Below are 24418 nucleotides of genomic sequence, written 5' to 3'. Positions count from 1 at the left end.
TGGGTTTCATCAGCAGGGAAGCAGCACATCCTTTGCTGGGATGCCTGGGTGCCACCACTGCTCTCACCAGGAACAGGAGGAATCTTTACCCACCCAGGCAAGGCCTGCTCATGGCAGCACATATCTGAACCGCTCTGGATGCAGAGTGGGGGGTTGGGACACGCAGCATTTCACCAGCAGACCAGCCCCATTTCTCAGGAGACACACAGGGAGAAGGCTCATGGTTTATTTCATGCTCTGCACCCTGTTTAAGCCAATGGGAGCTTCTGCATTGGCTGTGCACAGCCATGGGCGAGGGAGAGCGTTGGTGCAGGCCCCCCAGCTCCTCTCACAGCACATCCAGCGGCTGGCAGAGTAATAAATGAGGAGTCTATATTTAGATGCAGTGTCTGGAGAGGCGTCATGGCGTTGCCGGCGGGTTTTACTACTGAGCGCAGGCAGGTTTCCCTGCTCCTCCAGCTTGGTGCCACCTTTGTGGAAAAGCTCCACGAGGACACCCGGCACCAGCTGGAAAAACACCCCAAACAGAAAAACTGACACCTGCAACAGGATCTTGGCACCCTCTGAGGGATGCGTAGAGCGGAGCATCCTGGGGAGCCTTGGAAGGAACTGGCTTGGGGCCGGATTAGTTTGGCAAAGGCCCTATTTTGTTGCACAGAAGTTTGTAGTAAAGAAATGTGTTGCAGGGATGGAGCCATCTCTTGTGCTACCCCACACTGGTGTCAGCTCCCCCCCCTCTACCCCGTACTGCTGCTGGTGCAGCCCAGTTGGCATCCCTCTTGTCTGCACTGGGCTGGCTCATCCCTCTCCCTTTTCCAGTGTCTGGCTCTGCAGCACTTCTCCCTCTCCGCAATCCCACCTGGGCTCCCCGGGCTGGACACCGTCTGTGGCAGGAGCCCTGCAGCCCTGCTGCAGACAGGCAGCTTCATCCCACTTCATCCTGCATTTCAGCACAGCATTGGTTATTGCTTCTAATCCATACGGTGCTGTACCTTCTGGCAGCAGCCTGGCTGCCCTGGCTGTGCCACTGGAGATGCTGGGAGCAGCCAAGGGAGGATAGGGAACATTTCCCTACCAGAGCCAGGGCTGCTGGGGCTCTGCTGACTCAATCAGTGGCATATGAAGTTCCCTGCAATCTGTGTTGAAATTTAAGGAGAGGTTGAAGTGTTGTGCAAAGGACGAAGAGCCCTGCACAGAGCTGAGCGGCAGGTTTCCTGCTGTCTCAAGAGTGTGAGGTTGGTACTGGCTTGGGAACAACGAGATTTGCATAAAGGTGCCTAATGCTTGGATCTGGGATTTTTCCCCCATTTTGCAACGTGTCGGAGGCTGTTTGGAGCAGATGCTCTCCACCCTGGGGAGAGTTTCTCCAGGCAAAGCTAAACACTGAGCCATGAGGCATGTGTGGCTGAGCCAGCTGGTGACAGATGTGGTGACCGCTATGCTTGAGGCCCCTTTGTGGCTCACAGCTCTGTGGCTGTTTCTCCCACACCCTTCCAAATGTCAGTCACAGTTGATCATGGGGAGCAGTTTGCTTGGGTTCCTGCACCAAACTGAGACAGGGTGCAGACAGGGTGGGCAATGCCTGTGTGGCTACAGTGCTGGGCAAAACTCACCAGCAATGGAGCAAATGGCCCCTTCCCCACCTCTACTGTACCCTGGGGTTTGCATGGCCCAGCTCTGTACTCTCTGCCAAGCGTGATGGGTGTGAGCTGTGCATGTATAACCTCTCCTCTGATTGCCTGTGCTACACGTGTGCACTGGCAAGACCGGGACACTTGAGGACACCTCAAGGACTGTGGAACATGCTAATGGGGCTGGTTCATAGCTGCACTGGGGCAGAAGAGCACATGGTGCTGGGGGACAGTGAGCCCCTTGTGCACAGCACGCACAGCATGTTCAGCGTGGGGCGGAGGCACCGCGGGAGCCTGAGCTGCTGCCCACAGGGACTGGCAGCCGTTTGGGGAGGAGGAGGAGGAGGAAGGCACCTGACTGCCAGGCAGCAGTCCAACTAGTTGAAACAGCTCCCGTTGTGGTTTGCATAACCCAGCGTGGCTCGGCCGGCTCTGAGTACATGTGGCTTCTCCCGGTCACCCATGATGGAATCCGTACTTGCAGAGGAACCGGGATGGAGAGCCCAGGGGTTTGCTTGCTGTGCCCATGCTTGGAGGTGCAGGGGGCCCTCCTTCCCCTCCGGCAGCGTGTGGAGCCGGCTTTACTGCGGGCTCATCCTGCATGGCACAGGCAGGGTCCCTGCAAGGTTCCTTGCCGGTGCCGTGTGCCCTGCCTCCCTGCCAGATACATCACGCAGTCCTCCAAGGTGACATTGGAGGCTCTGCCCAAGGACATGTGGACGCGCTCCCACAAGGCAGCCCCAGACACAGGGAACAGAGGCAGCAGAAAGAGACTGATGGCCTCTGTGGAGCAGGGAGATGGACTGGATAAAAGCCAGCGAGAGGCAGAGGTGGTGAGACTGGTAACTGGAGCTGCTCACATGATGGGGGTGCTGCTGCCAGGAGCTGGGACCATTCAAAGTGCATGAAGGTGGCACACCAGGCAGGTGCCTTAACCCCTGCAAGCCCTGCAAGGGGATTCGGAACATCTGGGACATGGCCAGGGCAGAGGTGGAAAGGGTCCACCTGCATGCTGGAAGGAACCCTCGGCTCTGATGCTCCTGACTTGGAGATGGATGCTGGGTCAGATCAGTTCCTGGGCACCAGGCTGTCGCGTCCAGATTTCAGGTCTGGATTTCAGGCCAGCCTGCCCTGTGGTCTCTGGCTTTATGTTGATCTCTGGATTAGCTACGGTCAAAAACAGGGGTAGAAAAAGGCTTGAGAGCAGACAAGCTCAGGCCAGGGTTGTGAGGGAGCTGGCGCACGACATGGAGTGGTAAAAGGGTCTGATTTCAGCATAGGAAGTCATGTTTGTGGGTTCAGTCCCACTGATTTGGGGGGAGAGGGTTCCCAGCCCCCATCCAGACCCTACTTGGGTGTGCATCTCCAGTGTGCCCCACCGGAGCCTGTCGGGCTGGGGTTTTGGGGAGGCGAGAGGTGTGGTCCCTCGCAGGTGAGGATTTGAAATAGTGCAAAGCTTTGTGTATGTGGGTGATCGCCTGGGTGTGCATGTGCTCCTGAAGGAGTGTTTTGCCCTCAGAGGGATTTTTCTATCTGGAGATCTCAGTGCAGTTTCTTTCCGGGGTGAGTCAGTTGCTTGTGCGGCGGGAGAGGGGAGTGCCCAGTCCCGATGCTGGGAAAAGCTCGGAGGAGCAGCAGGGGTGGCAGCGCTGGCTCCAGGCTGCAGCTCCCACAAATGCCCCCTGCAGAGCCGAAAAGCAGGGACACAGCTCCCAGCCCCGTGTCCCCAGGAGCAGGTGTCCTTGCTGGGACTCCGGCCGCTTCCCAGGACAGCGGCAGCGCTCCAATGCGGATCCAGGCACAGCAGAGCCTTGTGACTGTTGGTGCAGTGCTGGGAAATCCCTGGGCCAACAGGTTGTGCCAGTGAAAGCACGGCGGGTGCTGGCAGCAGCACAGCAGCCCAGAGGTGCTGCTCTGGGATCACGCCTCCACCATCACCTTGTGAGCCGTGTACATAGCCCGTGGTCATGGGACCTGCTGTGACCTGCTCTCATTTCACCTTCCAGTCCCTCAGTTTCCCCTCTGTAATAATTGGAATAGTGTCAATACTGTTGGTGATACCAGCGATTTCTTAGCACTTAAGATGCTCAACTGGAAAACGCGCTGCTGTTCAGTATCTCTCTTCCCCACCATTTTTCTAGGTGGTGAAGGGGTGATGCAGCCACACCAACTCTCTGCAGTTTTGGGGTGCTAGGGGCAAGCCCAGGACATGGCAGTGCCCATGCTGTGCCTGCTCACCAGTGCTCAGGCACCCTGCTTCCCTTTCACTGGCTTTCCCAGGGAACACAGGCAGAGCCGTGCCCGAGAAGAGCCAAGCGGTGGCCAGGTTGGCTGATGATGCATCTCCTCCAGCCAGGGCACCTCCAGGGGACCCTGATGATGGGGAGCACTGAGGTGCAGCAGCACTGCAATGCCATGGGGTGCCAGGGCCCCGTGCAGGGCAGCTGGCAGGAGCTGGCAGCAAGGGGATGCAGCAAGGGGTGGCCGGCAGCACCTGCCTGCCTGGCAGGGGAGGGCTGGGCAGGGCTGCTGCTTCCACCCCACCAGGATATGGGCCCAGGCATGCAAGGACAGGCCTGGTGGGAGGGTATGGACAGATCTGAGCAGTTTTGCCTTTTCCGCAGTGCTTTTCATCTTCAAGACCTCGTGCCTCCAGCTGAAATCTTCAGTTGTAGGCTGGGCACAGTGGGGCCCCCAAAGGACCCCCAGCAGAATGGACAGCACAGCCAGGGTCTGGCAGGAGGAAGGGTCCGATGAGAGTCACGGTGGTTGGTGATGCCACTGCATCATTGATGGTGGTGCCCTGCATGCCTGTGGCAGCAGAGCATCAGGCCTGGACCCATTGGGAGGTCAGGCTAATGCAGGAAGATCCTCCTTGCGCCTTCTTAACCCCAGCTTGAACCTTCCCAATCTCCTGCCTCGTCCTGATTAGCACTAAGAGGCTGCTTTGCTGCCGGGAACATGGGCAGCACTGAACAGTGCTGGGCACTGCACTGTCTTCTATGGTGGGAACAGCTCAGCACCTCTGAGCGTTGGAGCAAACCTTGAAGGCAGGCAGGAGACATGCTTTCCTTCCTTCCTTGCCTGCCACTTCTGTGCCAAAAGGGACTGGGAGTGCTCCTGGCCAGGGACAGGCTGCCCAGACAGTTCCTGCTCTGTATGGTAGCATCAGTGAGGTCTGAAAAGGCACCTATGGAGGGTGAAGAGCATCCTGCCGATGAAGGCCACAGACCTGGCAGAGGGTTAACACCAGTCTGTGATGTCCCACAGCGAGCAGGTTCTCTCCACCAGTTCTCAGATGTGTATGTAAAGGGACAGGATTGGGGCCGGCTTTAACCTCAGCTTCCGTGTCACAGCCATGGATCTGCTGACATGGAGTGCCAGAATGCTTTGGGAATTACAGAGTACAGTTGTACTCTTGGTTGTACTCCAGTACCACTTGCTGCCACACTTGCTCCCTGCTGCCTGCCCATGGACCTCAAAAGCCTCCCGCTTCCCCACAGTGCCTGTGCCAACCCCCAATGATTCCTAGGACCAGAGGCTATAGCTCCCAGCAAAGCCAATGGGAGCTTTCCAAGCACAACACTGCAGCAGATCCCAGGCTGTGGCCATGGACAGGGAGCATGACTTGGGCTGGTCTTGCCTGGACAGCTCTGGAGCTGGAGTGGGAACCCAGCATGGCACAACACAGTGACGATGCACTCAGCAGCTCTGCTTTCCTCCTTGTGCTGCTGCAGGTTCAACCTCGCTCATGGCATGGAGAGCTGCAGGGACTCTTGCTCTCATCCTCCTGGCAGGGATTTGCTCCTGCGGCCAGCCAAGAAGGCTGAAGAGCTGCCAGTGCCAGAACAGTGCTACGGAGCTGCACTGGTGCGAGCTGTGACAGGAGGATGTTTGCAATATCCTCTGGACAGAAAGGGTCTCGTGGAGCCCCTTCAGCCCAAAGGCTGTCATGTGGCTCTGGCTGCCAGCACATCCGAAGAGGAAGGTCTGAAAATAATCGCCCCCTCATGTTTTCCTTTCAAAAGCAGGGAGTTGTCAGCATGGGGAATTTTTGTGACCAGCAGAGCTGGCTAATAGTCAGCCTCTCATGAGTCAGTGGTCTCAGTGCCCCGCTGGCCTCGGCCTCTGCTGGCATCCTCTGTGCAGAGCCTGTTGAGGTTGCCGGGCTGGTGCCAGCTCTTGTTCTGTCCTTGCCCCATGTGGCGTAGTGGGGAGGTGAGCATCATGCCGGAGCACAGCTGCCTGCTCCTGCCTGTGCTGCTCTGCCCACAGCCAGGGCACTGCATGGCAGGGCTGGAGATGTCTCAGGCTGATGGAACATTTCAGTTGGCACTGTGGTTTTGTAACCGGATCAGCATGTCGGTTGCTGTCTGTTGGGCCTGCGTTTGGCTTTGGGGCAGATAACAAGGAATTTCTTAGAAAACACCACTAAGGTTCAGGACCATACTGTGCCCTGCCTGATGCCATTGAGCCGTGTCAGTCCCGCTGCCTGCAGCAGCACCCGTGGGTGACTGGAGCAAGGCTGGCAGCTGCTGGCACATGCATATTTTGGGGTGCTAATCTGTACTGTGCTGGGATCAGCGTGTGGTGGGCAGTGTTTGCTGGGCTGGCATGGGGTACTGCTGTTTGGCTCGAGGGGTGCAGGATAAAGCTGTCACACTTGTGATGGGACCACTGTTACCAGCACGCTGTGTGTGCCCGAGCGTGCTGGCCCTGCTGGGACAGACCTCTGCCTGGCAGACCGTATCCTGGAGACATGGCAGCAGCCAGCACGGCGCAGCATTGGCAGCAGCCACAGTCAGCCTGTGCTGTTTCCATTAAGCAGTGTTGAGAGAGAAGCGTCCCTCTTTGGGAACAGCCTGTTCCCTGCTCCGTCTGTCTGCTGTCCCTCTCCTTGCACGGGCTGAAACAACCACGGGTTCTCCTTTTCTGCCCTTGTGTGATGCTTGGCGGTGCTGCCTGTATGGCGGCGGTGCTGGAGGGTGGCACGGTGGGTAGGCGCTTTGGGCTCTCTGTGCAGCATCCCCAGCTCCGCTGTAGCACCAGTGGGTCCTGCAGCCCTGGGCTGGCCCATCTAACAGAGCTCAGACAGAAATAAAATGGATCCTCTAATTTGGAACCCAAATGAACAGCTCCCAGATATAGTGTGAACATGCAGCTCTGTAACCTGTGATTTACTTTGCTGCTGCCCTTCTTCCTAAACCCGACACACCTTTGTTTGAAGTGTTCCAGCAGAACGTTGTTTATTCAGGGCATTATTACCAGTATCTCAGGCTCCATTTTTCTATCCTGTGACTCAAGGATAGTTTAGCGCAATTTCTTCCATCTTTCCTCCATATCAAAGATATCCTGGCAAGTTTACGTTTATTGTTTGCAGTTAATGGTTAATATTTCCTATTACTGGCAGCTCATAGTTGATCTTAATTACACCTTCTAATGTAAGACAAAAGTCAGCAAGTGAGATTGTGTTGAGGCTCCGGCTCGGAGCCTGCCATGGAGCACCTCTTGCTCTGCAGGTCATGGGCTGCACTGACATTCTGGCTGCCCCACACGTGTAGGGTGTTCTGTGTGGGGTGTTCAGTGCACTACTGTGGTGGATCCCACGTGCACAGCAATGCGGACAAGCAGCAGTTGTTTTTGAGCAGTTTGAGCGGAAGAAAGGATCAACCTGCTGTTTATTTTGTCCAGCTTTAAATGCCAGTGCTGGTTTTTCCTCTTGCTGGCTGGGCTGAAGCGTTAAAACAGATTAGTAGAATTAAAAAGAAATTAACCATCAACAGAGTGCAGAGGGCGAAATGCCCTGCTCCTAACAGGACAGCAGGATGTTGCATGCCTCTGTGCAGACCTGGGAGCCTGGGATTCCAAGCTCCTCTTCCCCCCAAGCTGGGGAGCAGGGTGAGGGAGCAGCAGCCCGCTGCAGCACAGCCCTGCCTTGCACCCCTCGTGCCTCCCTCTGCCATGTCCCATCAGTGTGTTTGCAGGCAGGATCCCCGCTGCCTTCACTGCCTCCCAAGCAGGGACCACTTGCCCTCTACTTTGGGGCTTTTGGGCTATAAATATCAGCGGGTGGCAAGGGGCAGCTGGGCCAAGGCACAACCCGACACCATCTCTCCCTCATTCACAGTGACATTTTGTCAAATGCCAGCGGGGAGGGGGTTTCTTATCTGCTGGCACACACTCTGGTGACCTTCACAGCTCTGGCCAGGTGCCTCCGTGCTGTATTTACACTTATTTATAGCTCTCTCCTCCTTCCCCACCGCTGTTCTCCTTGCCACCACTGGCGGGGGGTGCCCACTCCACAGTAGTCCCTCTGCACTGGGAGGGAGCTGGTGCATCCTTGGGGGTGATGAGGGGCTGGCAGCATCCAGTTTCGCTGCTCCAGAGCGCTGGTGGCCTGGCTGGGGCTGGGTTTGGCCTTGGCATGGGTCACGGTGGCTGCATGCCCCCGTTGCCTGCTGGGCTGGCCGGGGAGGGTGCTGGGGTCCTGCAGCCCCTGCGCAGGGCTCGCACTGCCCGATCAGTGAGCACACCACGTGCAGCGGTGCCCAGCGCTGCGCCAGCCAGCCCGTGCCGCCTGCTCGGGCAGGAGTTCATCCCGGTGCCCGGCTCCCTGCGTGGCTGTAATCCTCGTTTCAAGCGGTCTGTGACTGCGGATTTCCCTGATAAGACCGGACTGCTCCCTCCAGAATCCCTGCACGAGAGACAAGCCTGGGCCGAGGGTGAGGAGGGGGATACTCCCCGGCTGGCCATGAACGCAGGCACCCAGGACCGGTGCTGCCCATGCTGCCAAGGGAGGGCTGGCGGGAGCCGGCATTTCATGTTCTTGGCATTTCTCACCTTCTGCTGGGTTGGGTCCCAGCCTAAATGCTACCGGTTAATGTGGGGCTCTGTCTCCAGCACGTGTGGATGTGTATTTATCCCCTCATGCTTTGGGTAGGAGGCTCCGTGCGGGGCTGAGTCACCGCTTCGGCTCCTCGGCGAGGATTTGTGCTGCCTGTTTCTGGCTGCTTCCTTCAGCCCCTTCTTTTTCTCTGTGCAGCAAAGCGGCGTGTGAGTGACAAGGCACTTGCAAAGCATCCTGGGGCCATGCATGCGGGCGGCGATGCAAATCTGCCCTGCCAGGCTTAAACAGGATTAAGCTCCCTCGCGGGCACTGCTCGCACCCAGTACCGCTTGCCCGCCGGCAGGCTTCAGAAGCTGAGGCCTCGCTAAGCACGAGCACAGTGCGTGTGCCATTGCCTGGGGCGCAGATAAGGGTGATCGTGAGGGGACAGGAGAGGCGGCCATGAGGGGAGAGGGGAGAGCAGGAGCAGCCATGAGGGAAGATCGTGAGGGGAGAGGTGGGGCGGCCATGAGGTGTGAGAGGAAATCATGAGGGGACAGGAGAGGCGACCATGAGGGGAGAGGGAAGATCGTGAAGGGACAGGCAGGACAGCCATGAGAGATGAGGGGAGATTGTGAGGGGAGAGCAGGGGCGGCCATGAGGGGAGATCATGAGGTGAGAGATGGGATGGGCATGAGGAGAGATCATGAGGGGGCCGTGAGGGGTGAGGGAAGACCGTGAGGGGAGTGGTGAGGCGGTTGTGAGGGAAGATCATGAGGTGAGAGCAGGGGCAGCCATGGGCCATGAGGGGAGGCCACAAGAGTACATCTTGAGGGGAGGGCAGGGGCGGCCATGAGGGGTAGGGGCGGCAGCTGTACAGTGAGGGCCCACCATGAGGGGGCAGATGAGGGGTGGCTGTGACTGGAGATCATGAGGGGCAGCCATGAGGGGAGGTCAGTTTGCCCTTAGTGACATGGTTTAGTGGTGGGCTTGACAGTCCTGGGGTTACGGTTGGACTCAATGATCTTAAAGGTCTTTTCCAACCTGGCTGATTCCATGATTCTAATTGTGACTGCATTTCTGCTAGGGCTCAGGTCATGCTTTAAAGCAAGTCAAGGAGGATGTCCCTGGGAGGAGGCCGTTCCCCCACATGCCCTTCACCTTTCAGCTTTGGTTTTCAGGTGTGGTGTTGCTGCAGCGCTCTCCTGCTGCCGCAGGGGAAGGATGCTGAGGCTTGGGCTCCCGCTGCCCCAGAGGATGTAGGTGTGTGGCACGGGGGCACCCGTGGCTGCCTGGGCATCGCTCTTCCCTGGCGCGGGGATCCATAGACATGTTGCAGTGAGCCGCCGGCAGCTTGCCGGTTGCAGCCACGCTGCAGCGCACACAGACCAGGTGTCTGGGCTGGAGGATGCCTCCGAATTTCTGAGCATGTCTCCATGGGTGTTTGCTGGCTGCACACCAAGAACCCATGGCTGATCTTCCTGCAAACTCCCGAGTAAAATTAGAACAAAAGTTCACTCCTCTCCCAAGGCAGCAGGAAATGCAAAGGGTGGGAAAAGGGAAAGTTAGGGCAGATGAGGTCCAGTGCCCACAGGCAGCCTCCCCTCACCACTGCCACCTCTACCCGGGCAGGGGCTTGGTCCTGCCTCAGCCCTACAGCCGGGGCTGTGCTCTCAGTGCTCAGTGCTGAGCTAGCGGTGCTCCGAGTGATGGATTCCTGCCATGGACTCAAGTCCTTAGGTGGCTGGGCTGGTTACATGACCCTTTGGAGCAGAGCAGGGTGGTTGGGGCCATGGCTTCCTGCTGGGATGCCCTGTGGGTGCCCATGTGGGTGGCTGAGGGGGACTGGGACTCCTCCAAGGAAGAGGAGGACTGGGACAGGCAGAGCTGAGTCTAAGGCACTCCTGACCTATGCTAGGCAGGCACCTGGGAGCATCCGCTGCCAGCCACTGCCTCGGGATGGCTGCACACAGTGCAGTGCTGGGGCACTCCCGCCTAGAGGGTGCCCAGAGAGGGCAGCTCAACAGCGTTGGATTGCAGTTTATTTTTACCCAGCCCTGTTGCCAATGGGGACATGTCACATCTGTGGAGTTGATCAAAAGACATCCTGAGCACTGGTGTCAGCTGCTCCTTGTGATCTCAGCACCAGGATCTTTTCCCTTGTGGCATATCAAACGGAACAGGAGAATTTGACTGCTCTGCTATTTTTAATTGAGCACGCAGACACACACACACACACACATATATCTATGTATGTATGGCTTTTCTAAAAATAAAAGCCTTTGCCTGTGTTCCCATGGGAAGATTTGGGGAGAAATGGGAGCCAGAGTTGTTGTGAGATGTTTTCTGGAGCAGGCACAAGAAAAAGGAAAGCAGGGACAAGCTACAGCAGGTAAGGGGCACATCTGAAAGGCCAAAGGACATCTGACCCCAGAGCAGCCTAGCATGGGCACGAGCTGATGGAATGGGAGAGCTAAGGGAAAGGTAACTGTGTTCCCCAAAGCTGGCAGTGAAGAGGACAGGGACTCTTGACCTACTGCATGTGCTCTGACCACCCCGGAAGCAAAGGTCTTTGCAGGGCAGGTTTGAATAGCCCTCGCCTTGGGGGCCCACAAGGAGTATCCAAATCCTGGAGCTGCACAGACTCTTTTTGTGCCCAGTATACATGGTGGTACCACATTCATAGATGTCTACCTGATACACCTTCTCTAGCAACAGGGTGGAGTGAGGGTGCTGAGGAGAATGTCCCCCAGCCCTGCTGTGGCCATGGCACGTTTGGGCTGGCAGTGTCTTGCCAGGACACAGGCTGTGAAACTACTCTCCCCTACCTTTGCTGCATCCTCCAAACTGCTCACCCTTTCTTCTACTGCCCCTAGGATGGGACAGGGTGGAAAGCAGGTGGGAAATGCAAAATGGGAGCAGGTGTGTGCACAGGAGTGTCTTTTGGTATTGCACAGGGTGTCCTAAGACCAGTGGGGAGCATGGCAGATGGGCTGCTCAGCCTATGGGAACACAATCAATTATCCCAACTAAAAAAATAACAACAAAAAAGGAGAGAATGCTGTCTTTTCCATTCCTGCAGCTCTGCTTGAAATTCCTTTTCCTTCCCATTGAGTGTTGGAGGAGACCCTTCCAGGGCACTTCAGGAGGGGAGGCCCCCATGTTCTCCTGCCCCTCTCTCACATGCTCAGATGTTTGCCTGCTCCAGAATCCATTAGCTGTGTAAATAAAATAGCTTCCCTCATTGCCAGAAAACTCCCCCTGGACAGCCAATGCCAGGAGGAGTCACACTAGGCCTTTCCCCTCTGCATTTGAACCTGGATGTTGGGGGCAAAAACAAGCCTGACTTGAGGGCTTGGTGCAGGCAGGGCCATGCCAATGCCAGCCCTTATTTCTCCTGGTGCTGAGTACAGTCACAGGGCTTTGGGAGCCAGGCAGAGGCAGGGCAGGTCCCAGCTTCTTTCTGTAGTTAAATGGAGATTCTTAGTTCAGTTTTTAGGGCTCACATCGCCCCGTGTGCACCTGGACATTGATTTGTTTCCATGCTGTTTTTCTTATCCTGCATGTGTGATGCGAGGACCAGGGTTTGTATTGCCTTGGCAGTGCCTTGGGATATGCAGGATGTTCAGCTTCACCAAGGGACTATCCCCAAGCGGTTCAGTGCCATGAAGTAAGGACAGGGTATCAAGCAGCCATGGGGACTGGGTGTGAGGCTTCCCACGAGAGCCTGATCCCATGTGTTGCTGTCTCGTGCTCCCAAGTCTCTCATGTGCTTGCTCTGTTATTGCTGATTCCCAGGGCAGCTGGATAACCCTGGATAGCACCCTTAAGGCACCAAAGGCAGGAATAGCTTCAATTTCCCCTAAGAGCACAAGCAGCTGCTTTGCCTCAGCCCAGATCCTGTGCTGTGAGCATCTGCTCATCAGAGATGAGGCTTTTCCCATGCTGATGCTGCTGTTTTGACCCCTGACACAAGAGGGGGACTTTGGTGGCAGTTGTGGGGTGGCTTTTGGTAACCAGCAGTGCCAGTGCCAGACTGAGCAAACTGATTTGCAAGGTGTGCAGTAAAGATGTGCAGTGAAGAGGTGCTCTCCCCACTTTGCACTGCGGTGTAATTGCTCCTGGAACTGCCCGCCAAAGCTTATTTGGAAGAGGGTCTGAGTAATGACCTTGAGTGGGAGCAACAGCATGCAAGGAGATGGCTGCCTATGCAGGAGGCTGCTGCTGCCTGTTGCTGCCTGCCCCTTAGGCTCACCACCTGTCTCTTCTCTCCCCAGTACGAGGTGTCTGGTGAGGAGCACCTCTACTCCGACTTCCCTGAGATCGATTTATCTCAGCTGGATGCCAGTGATTTCGACTCAGCCAGCTGCTTCAGTGAGCTGCAGTGGTGTGGGGAGCACTCAGAGACTGACTCCAGCCAGTACAGCACAGACGACTCCGAGCTGTTCCAGGTACTCCCATTCTCTTGGTGCAGGGGACCCCAGGATGGAGGCAGGAAGAGGGCAGGGGACAGGGAGAAGGAAGGAACACACATAACTATTAATAGGTCCTCCCCAGCTGATTAGTGCTCCATTAATTTCTGCACCAGCTCTAAATGGGGCAAGCAGTGTAAGGCTAATGAGGAGGTGGATGAGCAGAGGAGGCTGCTGAGCCAACCCTCCTGTGATGTATTATTAAAAAGGAACTGGAAGAACTACAGCTGGTGTGCAGCTTATCGTGTTCAACTCCCAGGATACCTGGGCTGTGGTGTGGGACAGGAATGTTCATTTTCTGGGAGCAGAAAGCAGCCCCTTCCCCGGCTCTCCAGCTTTGGCATCCTCCCTGTGTTCGGGTTTGGGTCCCTCTGGCAGAGGGTGGCTGGTTTCTCTCCTCACCAACTCTGGGTTACATGTTGGGAGGGAGGAGGATTTATATTTAAACAAGGGAAAAAACCCATAAAAAAACCCAATATTTTCTAACCTGCCCACAATAACAACCCTCTGGCTTTTACGCTGTGCTGATGCTGTGCTTGAAAATGGTCCAGTCCAGCTGAGGAACCTTCATCACGAGATGCATATTTTCCGCTGAACTTCCTGGGGAAAAGATAAACAGAAAAGAAATGCAAAAGACAGGCCCATTAGGAGCAGTGGAGTATGATGAAATGTATCCCACTGAACTTGTATGCACAGTGCTCTTAGGCCAATAACAGGAGGAAAAGAAACAGAGCCAAAAATGGAGCATCCTGCTGCCTTTCCCCGGAGCCTGCTCTGGTAACTGCGAGCAAGGTTAGGGCATGGAACAAAAGATATTTAATTTTCAAACAAGATGAGAGAAACACAGGAGGCTGCATGCAGTCAGCAGTCCTCTTTGTGAGCCTGAATTTACCCCGCGCTAATTTTGTAGCTGATGTTAGCCTGCTTGTTGTTGGTCATGGTTTACATTCAGAATATGATGGAGGAGAACCAAATAGAAGGAACTCCTGCTTACTTCAGCCATTCCTCAGCTTCTGCATCCTCTTCTGGGGTTTTGCATCATATTTCCAGTCTGGAAAGGGGTTCGTTGGGCTATGTGGGAGTGGGAGGGCACTGACATGGCAGAAGGTGCATCAGGCAGGGTGAAGCCCAGGTGGAAAGAGGGGCTCAAGGGGGCAGGTTGGGGTAGTGGCAGGGAGAAGGCAGGAACAGCCTGTGGCTCTGCTTGGCCCAGCGCAGCCCCAAACACTCACAAATCTCCTGTCAGCATCCCCAGATCATGCCATTTGCCAGAGAAAAGAGATCAGGGGACCTGTAATACAAGGCCTATCTCGTTCTGGGGGCTGTCCTCTGTCAGTAGGGTTCCTTACAGAGCGCTGAGTGCAGCCAGCTTTAAGCATGAGGGCTGAGAGCCCCTGTCGAGCTGGAGGTACCTGTGTTTGGGGGCTTTTAGTGAAAACAAAACCCATACTGCTTGTGCAAGTTGTGGCATCTGGCCAGTGGTGCAGCCTGGGATGAGGTTCCCCTCTGCCCTCTTGTCCACTGTGCAGCCCTGGGCCGGGCTTATGACTTCATATTTTCCCCATCAGGAGAGCTGCAAATAACTGGTTGTGCCCTCTTGGGCCTCCCCAGGTCCACAGGCTCCCATCCTGGCTGGATGCTGCTCCCGGCCCCACTCCCATCCTGGGGAAATTTGCAGCCCAGAATCAGGGGTTTTGGGCAAGGAGCCTTTTAATCACGGATCCTTTATCTGCTGCTGTTTGCCCCATGGTGCGGTGGAGACTACTGTTGGGAGAGAAGATGCTCTGACTCATTGTTTTCCCACTGCGGTTGAAGTGGGACGGATGAATGCTCGTGTTCAGATTGGTCTCTTTCCTCCTGCTCCCATCCTAGTGTAGTGGGGAAGAGCTCTCCCAGATCCCCTGTGGGGTCACTGGGAAGTGTGGGTGCTGGCATGGCATTACTAGCCCTTCTTGCCTCTGGCCCAGCATCCTGCGGTCCCTCTCCCCAGCCTAACTCCCTCTCTTCTTTGCGTGTTCCTTTCAGATAATAGACAGCGAGAATGAAGCGCTGCTGGCAGCCCTCACCGAGACATTGGATGATATACAGGAAGATGACATGGGCCTGGCTGCCTTCCGCACTATGGAAGAGGGGGACACGCTCAACCATGCCTACACCTCGCCTGCCCCCTCCCCCAAACCCACCGCCCCGGTCACGGGGGGGCCATCCCCGGCCCCCGAGTTTGATGAGCTGTCTCTAGTAAGAACCCACTTCCTACTGTTTAAGGTGGATTTGGATGAGCCCCTGATAAGCCGGCTGCATGGGTATGATAGGAAGCAAAGGTCTGAATTTTTTCATTCTAGGCTTAAAACTCTCTTTAACCGTCAATACCAAAGCATATACTTGTATTGTATACGTATACATGTTCTGCATCATTGCTGTCACCTCCATCACCATCCTCACGGGAACAAGCTGTGTGTATATAATTATATATATGAAAGGGGTGGGGGTGGGTGTTGAAGGGGTGGAAGCTGCTTTGGCAAGACCCACATCTGCTTTTAATGGGATGTGTGGATGTGGGACTGCCTGGGGTTCTCCCCTAGTGCATCCCAGCTCTGTGCCCATGGGAATGGTGGCTGTTCCCATCCAGCTCTGCCTTGAGACTGAGCTGCCCGCTGCTCTCGCAGGAGGGACAGAGGGGGCTCGGCCTGAGGGACAGACAGCCTATGCCCTTGGCTTGGGTTTGAGCCCACATGCTTTCTACCACAAGCCCCTTGGGCTGTGTGGCCTCCAGTGTCTACAAATGTGGTGACCTCTTGGTTCCCTGCAATATCAGGGCTCCAGCCCTGCTGCCCGCTCCTGGCCAGAGCTAACTGGCAGCACCTGCTGCAAACCACCATCCCCAGGCCGCTCCCTCCTGCGGCTCACTGTCCCCCACAGGGATCCCTAGCCTGGCCCCGGGGTGTCCCCAAAAGCCGGGGCTGTGATGGGGAGGAGTGACATCCAGTGGTGAGAGCGTGCATTTCCACTGCCCTGCGCGGGGGGGTATATATCACACACGATATGTATGTGTATATATAGGATGTATACGTTGCAGGGGTGGGGGGGAAAGGGTGCTGGTTGCTTCCACCGGCAGGAGCTGCACGCCTAAAGCTGTGGGTGCCCTGGTTGATGTTTCCCAGCAGACCCTCATCCGGGCACCCCCTATTTCTGTCACTCCTTAAAGACCCCCCCAGTGCCTGCCCTGGGGCTCTGTGTCCTCTGGCCAGCACAGGAGCCCCAGATCTGTCTCCTCCATGCAGTTCCCTTGCCCCTACGCAGTCGTCTTGCTGTTGAGCTGTTGTCGCCTTCAGTTGTTAGTGCGACATGGGTGGAATGTGAATTGTTATTGCTGGGTGTGGGGTACGGGGTTTTTTCCTCCCCTAACCAAAAATGGGTTTGAGTAGAAAAAAAATGATATGCTGACCTTGCCATCAGAAGAGGTAGCCCAGGGAAAACCCCACTCCCACCACTCATGGGCTTGACAGAACATGTTGGGGAAGATCCTCAACAGGTCCCACAGGGGCTTGCATCTGCAAAAAGCCTCGAGAGCCCAGGCCCTCTGGATGTTTTGGCTAAATGAGCCTTGGATGGGACCTAAGCGAGCTGTCCAAACCCACCACTTATGCCAGAGTAAAGACTCTGTCACCTCAGAGCAGAACTGATAGAGTGAGAAGTTTGAATACCACAACAGCTCCTCTGTGCGATGAGAATAGGGATACCCTTAGGAAGTAAATTCCCTCATGTCCCCACCACCCCAACCTGCTTGGGGGTCCCTGGGGATGTGGGTGAATGCTGTGGGACCCCTTAAAGGCTGTCCACTGGGATGTGGGAAATGCCTCCCTGTGATTTTATTTTTCCTCCCCCATTTTTGTGTTGCACTTTCAGCAATGGATGTGCCCAGTGCAATGTGAGCCGGGGGGCTGCGGCCCTTCCGGCACTTTCTCCTACCCTCACAGCGATGCCGACTCCTTTTCTTGCCGCTTCTCTTTGCAGCTGAAGAAGTTGCTCCTGTCTCCATCACATGTGTCCCCAAGCTGCGAGGCGCAGCGGGATGGGAGCACCCGGCGCCTGGGGACCCCTAAATCCCGACCCACACGGCCATGCACAAAGGTACTTCCTCAGCTTGCAGAGCTCGAGACCACCCAGTGCCCACCTTTCATGAGCCGTACTATGAGAGGTCACCAAAGGATGGTGTTGAGAAGCATGGGTAGACTTTGAGCTGGGGCAGGGGCTGGGGACAGGCAGGGACCGTACCACCAGCACAGCAGTGCACAGTGTTCCTGTCCCTGCCTGTGCTGGGGCTGCTCAGAGAAATATTCGGACTTTGTGCTGGGCTGAAAAAGGTCTGGATCTCATTTGCACCTGGTGGGGTCAGGCCTCTTCTGGCTTCCCTAAGCACTGGCTTGTGAAAGCCCTGTGTGCTCCCTGGTTGCCCAGGTCCCCAGTGACCTGCGGAGCCATTGTATGGGGAGAGCCTCAGAGCTGACCCCATCACTTAAGATAATCTCCTGAATCCCAGCAGAAGTTGCCATCAAAGATTTTGTTACTTTGCTAATGGTAATTGTGCATTAGGCCCAGGAAATTAGATTGCCTGGGAAGAGAAGCAAATCCCGCCTGGGAAGAGAAGCCTCCTGGGGAGAAGGAGCATCATTGCATGCTGGCTGCTGTGGGTGCAGCACTGAGGGTGGTTAGAGTGCCCAGTTATCCCCTCTAGGATGTGAGACTGACCCCAGGCACATCAGGATGCTGAGGGGCTGGAACCAGGGATTCAAAGATGTGCAGTGGCTCTGTCAGTCTGAGGGGCTTCTCCCCCTGTGTCTGGTGCTTGTGTCAGGTTGGGGCTGTGACCTGACATACGCTGACTTTCTCCTCTCTCCTCTCTGAAGGTGGAGGGTCCCCGGGACAGGAGGGTGAGTGTCCTGCAGGTGCAGAGCCGCAGCTGCTCTGAGCTGCACCGACACCTCACCTCTACCACCTCCTGCCCCCAAGCCCCCCGGGTGCCTGAGGAGTGCCCCAGTGGCAGCCACCACCTGTCTCCTGGTGACTGCACCCATCATGAGGATGACAGCGACTCCAGTGAGGACTCTGTGAGCTCCAGCGATTTGGTGACCCCCCCATCCTCGGCAGAGGATGGCTCCGGCAGCCAGTTCTTCTGCGAGGGGGAGATGCACTCAGTGGTGGAGCTCATCCGCTACATGCACACCTACTGCCTGCCGCCACGGAAGCTGCCTGCCCGCGACACCGCTGATGCCATGCCCCAGCCCTGCAGCAGCCCCTACAAGAGAGCCAAACCAGACTGCCCTGCACAGCCAGGTACCCCTGGGAGAGCGCAGAGTGGGTCAGGCTGCACCTGGCAGATGAATGGGAGCTGCAAGAAGCCTGGAGCATCCTTCTCCATCCTAAAGGAGCTGCTGGCACGGGACCTGCTGTGCGACGTGAGCAAGCCATACCACCTGGGCAAGCCTGTGTATGCTGCCCTGGTGCGGCCACCTGGCTCCCGCTCCCCTGTGCCACTGACCCAGGATGGGGAGGATGCTGTTGGGACCTGCACATCCAGAGCCAAAACAGCACCAGAGAAGGGTGAGCCGCGGCAGAGCCCCGGGGCTGAGGCAGAGGCACTGCAGGAGCTGGGTGGCCTCGAGGACGATGCTGGGAAGCATGTGGGCACCCCAGGTGCAGCTGTGGGAAAGGTGGCCCGCAAGCAGGAGAGCACTGTTTATGCTGTACGTCGGTCCAAGAGACTCAACCCTGAGCTCGACCACTGGCTCTCGTTCCTTGATGAGCCACCCCCCGAGCTCTCTGTCCCTCAGGAGGCTGGGGATGGCCGCAGCTCCCGGGACGCCCTGGCCTGCAAACAGCCCACACCGTGCCCAGCGCTGGAGGGCTTCTCCACTGAAGATCCTGCAGCCGAAGTGGAGGTGGGGGGCACGGCACCACCAGCAGAGCCCCAGCCCTTCTCCCTGGGCTCCCCAGGGGATGGTGAGGTGGGCAATGGGGCTGAGATCCGGCGCTGTGTCCTCCTGGATCAAGCAGGTGAGGGGCCTGGGGGCTGCCACTCTGTTCTCCCAGCCCTGGTGTGCCTGCACTGCCTCTGCTAATGTCTGTGCGGTCCCTGCCATGGGCGAGTGCTACTGTCCAGGCACTTGGCACTTGGCAGTGAAGCTGTGAGTGGCCCCAAGCACAGCAGAGCCTTGACACATGCTGGTTGGCTGTGGGGCCCCATGCATGAGGAGTTGGGGGCCTGGTCTGGTCTTGGGATGCTGTTTCAATACATGGGACCTTCTGCCTCAGTTTACCCATCTTTATAGCAAGATGAATTTACTGTGAGGGTGGTGGGGCACTGGGACAGGTTGCCCAGAGAAGTGGTGAATGCTTCATCCCTGGCAATGTTCAAGGCCAGGTTGGACAGAGCCTTGGGCAACATGGTCTAGTGTGAGGCGTCACTGCCCATGGCAGGGGGGTTGGAACTATATGATCTTAATATCCTTTCCAAACCTAGCTATTCCACAATTCTATGATTTTATGAAGGATTCAGTGTAGCACTAACCCAACAAGGACCAAGCTGCCCCATTCCTTCAGGTTCCTCTCCCCTGCAGGGTCACCCTCTTCCTGCACACCAGGTTCACCTGCATCAAGGCCCCAAACTCTCAGCTATCTGCAAGTGCTTTGTGAGTGGGAATGGCTCAACCTTGGCAGCGTTTGCTGCCTTGCAGGCAGGCGGTCCCCAGACCCTGCCAGGCCAGGGTGGGCAGCGGGGCCCTGGCTCCTGCCGTGGGTGGTGGAGGAAGGAGCACAGCCTCACTGGTAACCTTGCTTCTCTCCTTGCCTTTCAGAAACACCGAGGGGTCTCACGCTGTCCTTGGCACAAACGTAAGTGCTCATGGGTCTACAGGAAAGCACTGTGATGTGTCTGGCTGGGCACGTGTCTGCAGTGAGCAGGCAAAGCTACTTGTGTAGAGCAGAGTGAGCCCTGCAGTGGGGCGTGGGGCTGTGGGGAACCACGGCCATCGCTCAGGTGCAAGGAGCTTGCATTGCCCAGGGCTGAGGGCAGAGCGTTGCTACGTGCCAGGGGCAACATGCCCTGGAGCTCTGGCTGGGATGGGGAGGGCACACTTCTCGCCCCTCTGCCGCTGCACCCCTCTGTGGGGTTACTCCATAAGGCACAATGGGAGGGGTTGCTTGTAAGCAGTGTTTTCTCAGCTTCCTTTGGGTTTTGGGACAGTTTTCACCTAAACACTTTCTCCTTATTTTCTGTTCTTCTCCAGTGACCCAGCCTTTGGGAAGAGAAACTTGGAGCCAATGCTGACTGTGGAGCTGTGTGGGACAGCAGGTAGGACAGGCTTTTCATTGTGCAAAATCCTCCCTGGGAGGGGGCAAATTTATCCTAAATTGAGCCTGGTTCGTCAGCTGCAGCTGAGCCCAGCCATGGGGACATATTCACCTCCTGGCCCAGGACCCCCTTTTTCCTCCATAAACACAGGAGACCTCCCATGTGCTGCCTCCACATCCGAGCACTGTGAGAAACTCAGGGGTGTGTGCCTGGTGTGGGGGAGCTGTTCAAAGGGCCTTGCATGGCCCATGGGGAAGGGAGAATCCTCTGGTCCCAGCTGGGATCAGGCATCCTTCTTTTCCCCCAAGTGCCAGTGGATGATGTCATGGATGATGTGTTCAAAGCCAGGTTGAATGGGGCCTTGAACAACCTGGTCTAGTGGAAAGTGTCCCTGCCTGTGGCAGGAGGGTTGGAACTGAATGATCCTTTCAAACCCAAACCGTTCTATGATTCTATGGATGTGGCTGTGGGGCTGAGCAGCCTCCTTCTTTGCAGCATCTGTGGTGCTGGGGTAGAATGGGGCAGGATGGTGGGGGCAAAGCTGACTCCTGCCCTTTGTTCGGGTGGTCTAGGTCTCACACCACCCACCACTCCACCATACAAGCCCGCTGAAGAGGACCTGTACAAGCCAGACATCACGCAGGAGCTGGGGAAGGAGGATGGGGTGGCCCCCAGCCCCGGGGGTGTAGGCGATGCAGCAGCCTCCAGGAAAGCCCTCAGGAAGCACCCTGAGAGGACAGAGCTGTTCGCCCACCTGAGCCGAGCTGCCGGGCGCCCCGTGCTGCCTGAGCAGCAAGGCGTGCTCAAGCGGCCCTTCTCCCGCTCCTTTGGGGACCACGACTACTGCCAGGTCATGAAGCCCGAAGCCGCCCTGCAGAGGAAGGTGCTCAAGTCATGGGAGCCCCCAGGCCAAGTGGAGACAGAGCACAAGAGGAGGGTCCCAGCTGCACACTACCAAGGGCTGGACCTCGGCAGCAAGGAGGCTGGCAGCGAGATGCTGTGGAAGGATGGCGTCAAGCAGCTGAGAGACCAGCAGATCAGAGCCAGCTTAACAAAGCACTTTGGCTTTCTGGACAGTGCTCTTGATGACGAAGACATGATTTTCTGCAAGACCCCTGAGTATGACACCGTCTTTGAAGATAGCTGCAGCGAGAGTGGCTCCCCTGTGGAGGAAGAGGAGGAAGAGGACGAAGAGGAGGAGGAATTGGAGCATGGCAACACCAAGCTGTGCCTGCGGAGAAATCCTCTTTCCAGGACCAGTTTGCATTACTGTTCCCGGAGCAGGTCCAGCTCGGGGTCTTCCTGCTGCCGGTCCCGATCACCCACAAGCAGACGCACGTTCAGGTACAGTGGACCATGGGGAGGGCACTTGGGACTGTTCTTGCCCCTACACTTTTGCGTCGGTCTGTGGCAACCCTGGCTGTCTGTGCTCTGCTGGCCCAAGTAATAAAGATGCTAATTAATGAAAGAAAAACTGTTGAAATAATTGGTACTACAGCAGCTGCTGCAAACATCAGCCATGGCCAGAGAAAGCAGTACTGGGGTGTGGGCAGGGGCCAGAGCTGTGCCAGGGCTAGGAACCCCCTCCAGCATTTATTAGAAAGGACTTTCCAGTGTCCTTTCCAGTGTTTCCATCTCTCCTTGGCTGCCAGTGCTCCAGAGTGCCTGCCCACCTGCTGCTGCAGACCCTATGTACCTCAGTTTCTTTTTCATGTTTGAAGCTTTCTCACTGGGTTCCCCCCAGGGCTGACCTCCTCTTCCTCGCTTCCCAGGTGTGAGAACAGCGAGCAGTGTCAGGGCGGGAGCAGGCACCGGGGCCAGATGGAGAAGAGACGGGAAAAGGCCATCGTAAGTGAGCAGGGACAAAGCAATCCCCAGCCCTCAGTTCATCCCCTGCTCTGGAAAAGCAGTGGTGGAGCCCATTAGCTCTGGCTTCAGCAGCCCTTGGTGCAGGGCCAGTGTTAAACAAGGAGAATATGAGTGGAGGGGGGAGAGAAAAACCCAATATGAAGCGGAAGCCGCTGGCAATTGGCAATACACGGAGTCCTTGGCACAGAAATGGCTGGAGCATCCCACACTGGTGCTTCAGCGCAGTTGGCATTGGCAGTTAGTGGGGTGAGCTGGGGAATCCCTGAAGCTGCTTGGCTGTTACAGATGTGGTCCTGCTGCAGAGGCAGCCTCATGTACCAGGAACTTGGCGTGTGCCCATAGGTGGGAGCTGGGTGCAGGGTGGGCATGTGGGAAATGACTTGGTCCCGTGTAATATTGTGCACACACACATGTTCACACATGCCCCTCTGGCATTTTATTTTTTCCTGCAGTGCAATTTCATTTTGCCCCTAGCAATTCTTGGGAATGCTTCCCAGCATCTTCACCAGGAGAAGCTGTAAAAGCTGCAAGAGTGTAGAAGTTCAAAAGAGAAGAGGGTTGCCTCAGCCTGAGTATGGCTGTCCCCAGCAGCAGTGGTGTCTTGGGGGTGACACCCGTAAGCTAGCTTGAGTGGGGACAGCCAGACCCTGGAGATGCCAGGCTGTGCCTGTGGCAGTGCTGCCCTACTGCAGCCTGATTCCCAGTGCTGGTTTGCAGTGCTCCTTGACAGCCCCATGTTTCCAGTGTCAATGCAGTGTGGAGGTGTGGGGTCATGGAGCCTGAAGCTTCTCACTTGCTTTGCCAGGGGGAAGGCCGGGTGGTGTACATCAGAAACCTCTCCAGCAGCATGAACTCCAGCGAACTGAAGAAACGCTTTGAAGTGTTTGGTGAGATTGTGGAGTGTCAGGTCCTGTCCAGGACTAACAGGTGAGTGGGGAGCGAGTCCAGGGCTCCAGCAGCTACAGGCAACCCCTCTCCCCAGGCACCATCAGCACTGGTGGGAGGTGCAGGGTCACCCCTGTACCTGGCTGTGTGTGAGTGATGCAGTTGTGCCACGCCAACTCCCTCGGTCAGCCAAGCCCATGGTCTCAGTGCTTTGGGTGAAGAAATGTAGTGTGTGCCCAGGTCCAAGGCCATGGGGAGGGCCAGGAGGATGGAGGGACAGTAGGATGGAGGGTGCAGTGCTGGGCAGAGCTGTGTGAGAGGGGCTGTGGGGGCACGTTGCATCTTGAATTCTTTCTCTGGTTGCTCAGGGGGGATAAATATGGCTTCATCACCTACCGGTATTCAGAGCATGCCGCCTTATCTCTGAAGAACGGCACCTCACTACGGAAGAGGAACGAGCCTTCGTTCCAGCTCAGCTCTGGTGGCCTCGGGCATTTCTTCTGGACCAGATATGCTGACTTGGGTAAGAAAGCAGGAGCTGCTTTTTCTGAAGCATCTCATTTATCATCACAGAGCTGTAACAGCACATTGCACTGCTGAATGCTAGTCAGGCAAGGATCTTAAACATCTTCAGAGCCTGCAGGAAAAGCCCAGCAGCTGTCTTATGGCTCACATAGCTGCTCTTAGCTCAGTCAGATGGCTTGGGAAAGTCGGGGGGAGAGAAAAAAAGCAATTGGTGTGTGTTGGCTGCAAACTGGAGTGTGTTGGCTGCAAAACATAGCATCGTACCCCAGGGCTGCTGGGTCTCAGCTGACCACAGCCCATCCTGTCTCCACTGTGTTTCTACACAGTGCTGGATGCTTTCCAGCAGAAAAGTCCCATTCCAGTCATTGGATAAAGCAATCAGCAACATTTCATTAGCCCGAGAGGTGATCTGGGTGGTTTGCTGCTCCACAGGACAGATTCACCACACTGCGCAAGCAGTTTTGAGCCAAAATGATGGCACTGAAATGTGCTGCAGTTGCATTAACTCTTTCTGTGCTGCATGGGCTTCTGCAGCACCTCCTGCCTCTCTCAGTGGCAGTATTTGCCAGGTCTCGTTGGACCCCAGCCCTTGCAGGTGGCAGGGCTGCAGCCTGAGCTGAGGGGCAGGAATGAAACCCCGTGCTAGTCCTGCAAGACAACTGTGATCCAGGCCTCGCTCAGCCCTCGTTGCTGTGATCTTCAGGTGTTTCATAAACAGCACACATTTATTTCTGTACCCTCTACAGGGGGTGCAGTAGTTCTAGTATTGCACTTCAGGCATGAGAGACTGAGGCCCAGAAATTAAAGTGCCAAGTCTTGACTTCTCTCTGGATGCTCAGTTTGACACATATGCCTGATC

The 24418-nt window shown here is 56.3% G+C and overlaps 1 protein-coding gene across 1 annotated transcript in view; it reads left to right on the top strand.

Moving 5' to 3' along the window:
* The window catches only part of PPARGC1B (PPARG coactivator 1 beta), a 48876-nt gene that overhangs the window by 19162 nt on the left and 5296 nt on the right, over positions 1–24418 (top strand). Inside the window, exons 2-11 of the mRNA XM_065690466.1 lie at positions 12735–12908; positions 14955–15167; positions 16944–17060; positions 17837–18983; positions 19784–19820; positions 20216–20280; positions 20853–21624; positions 22053–22128; positions 22955–23076; positions 23403–23557. Of these exons, the coding sequence (XP_065546538.1) occupies positions 12735–12908; positions 14955–15167; positions 16944–17060; positions 17837–18983; positions 19784–19820; positions 20216–20280; positions 20853–21624; positions 22053–22128; positions 22955–23076; positions 23403–23557 (2878 nt within the window). The remainder of the gene's footprint in view (positions 1–12734; positions 12909–14954; positions 15168–16943; positions 17061–17836; positions 18984–19783; positions 19821–20215; positions 20281–20852; positions 21625–22052; positions 22129–22954; positions 23077–23402; positions 23558–24418) is intronic.

The sequence above is a fragment of the Lathamus discolor genome, chromosome 10, assembly GCF_037157495.1.
Source record: "Lathamus discolor isolate bLatDis1 chromosome 10, bLatDis1.hap1, whole genome shotgun sequence".
NCBI lineage: Eukaryota > Metazoa > Chordata > Aves > Psittaciformes > Psittacidae > Lathamus > Lathamus discolor.
The sequence above is the reverse complement of the archived record's forward strand: the minus strand, read 5'-3'. Positions and strand labels throughout refer to the sequence as shown.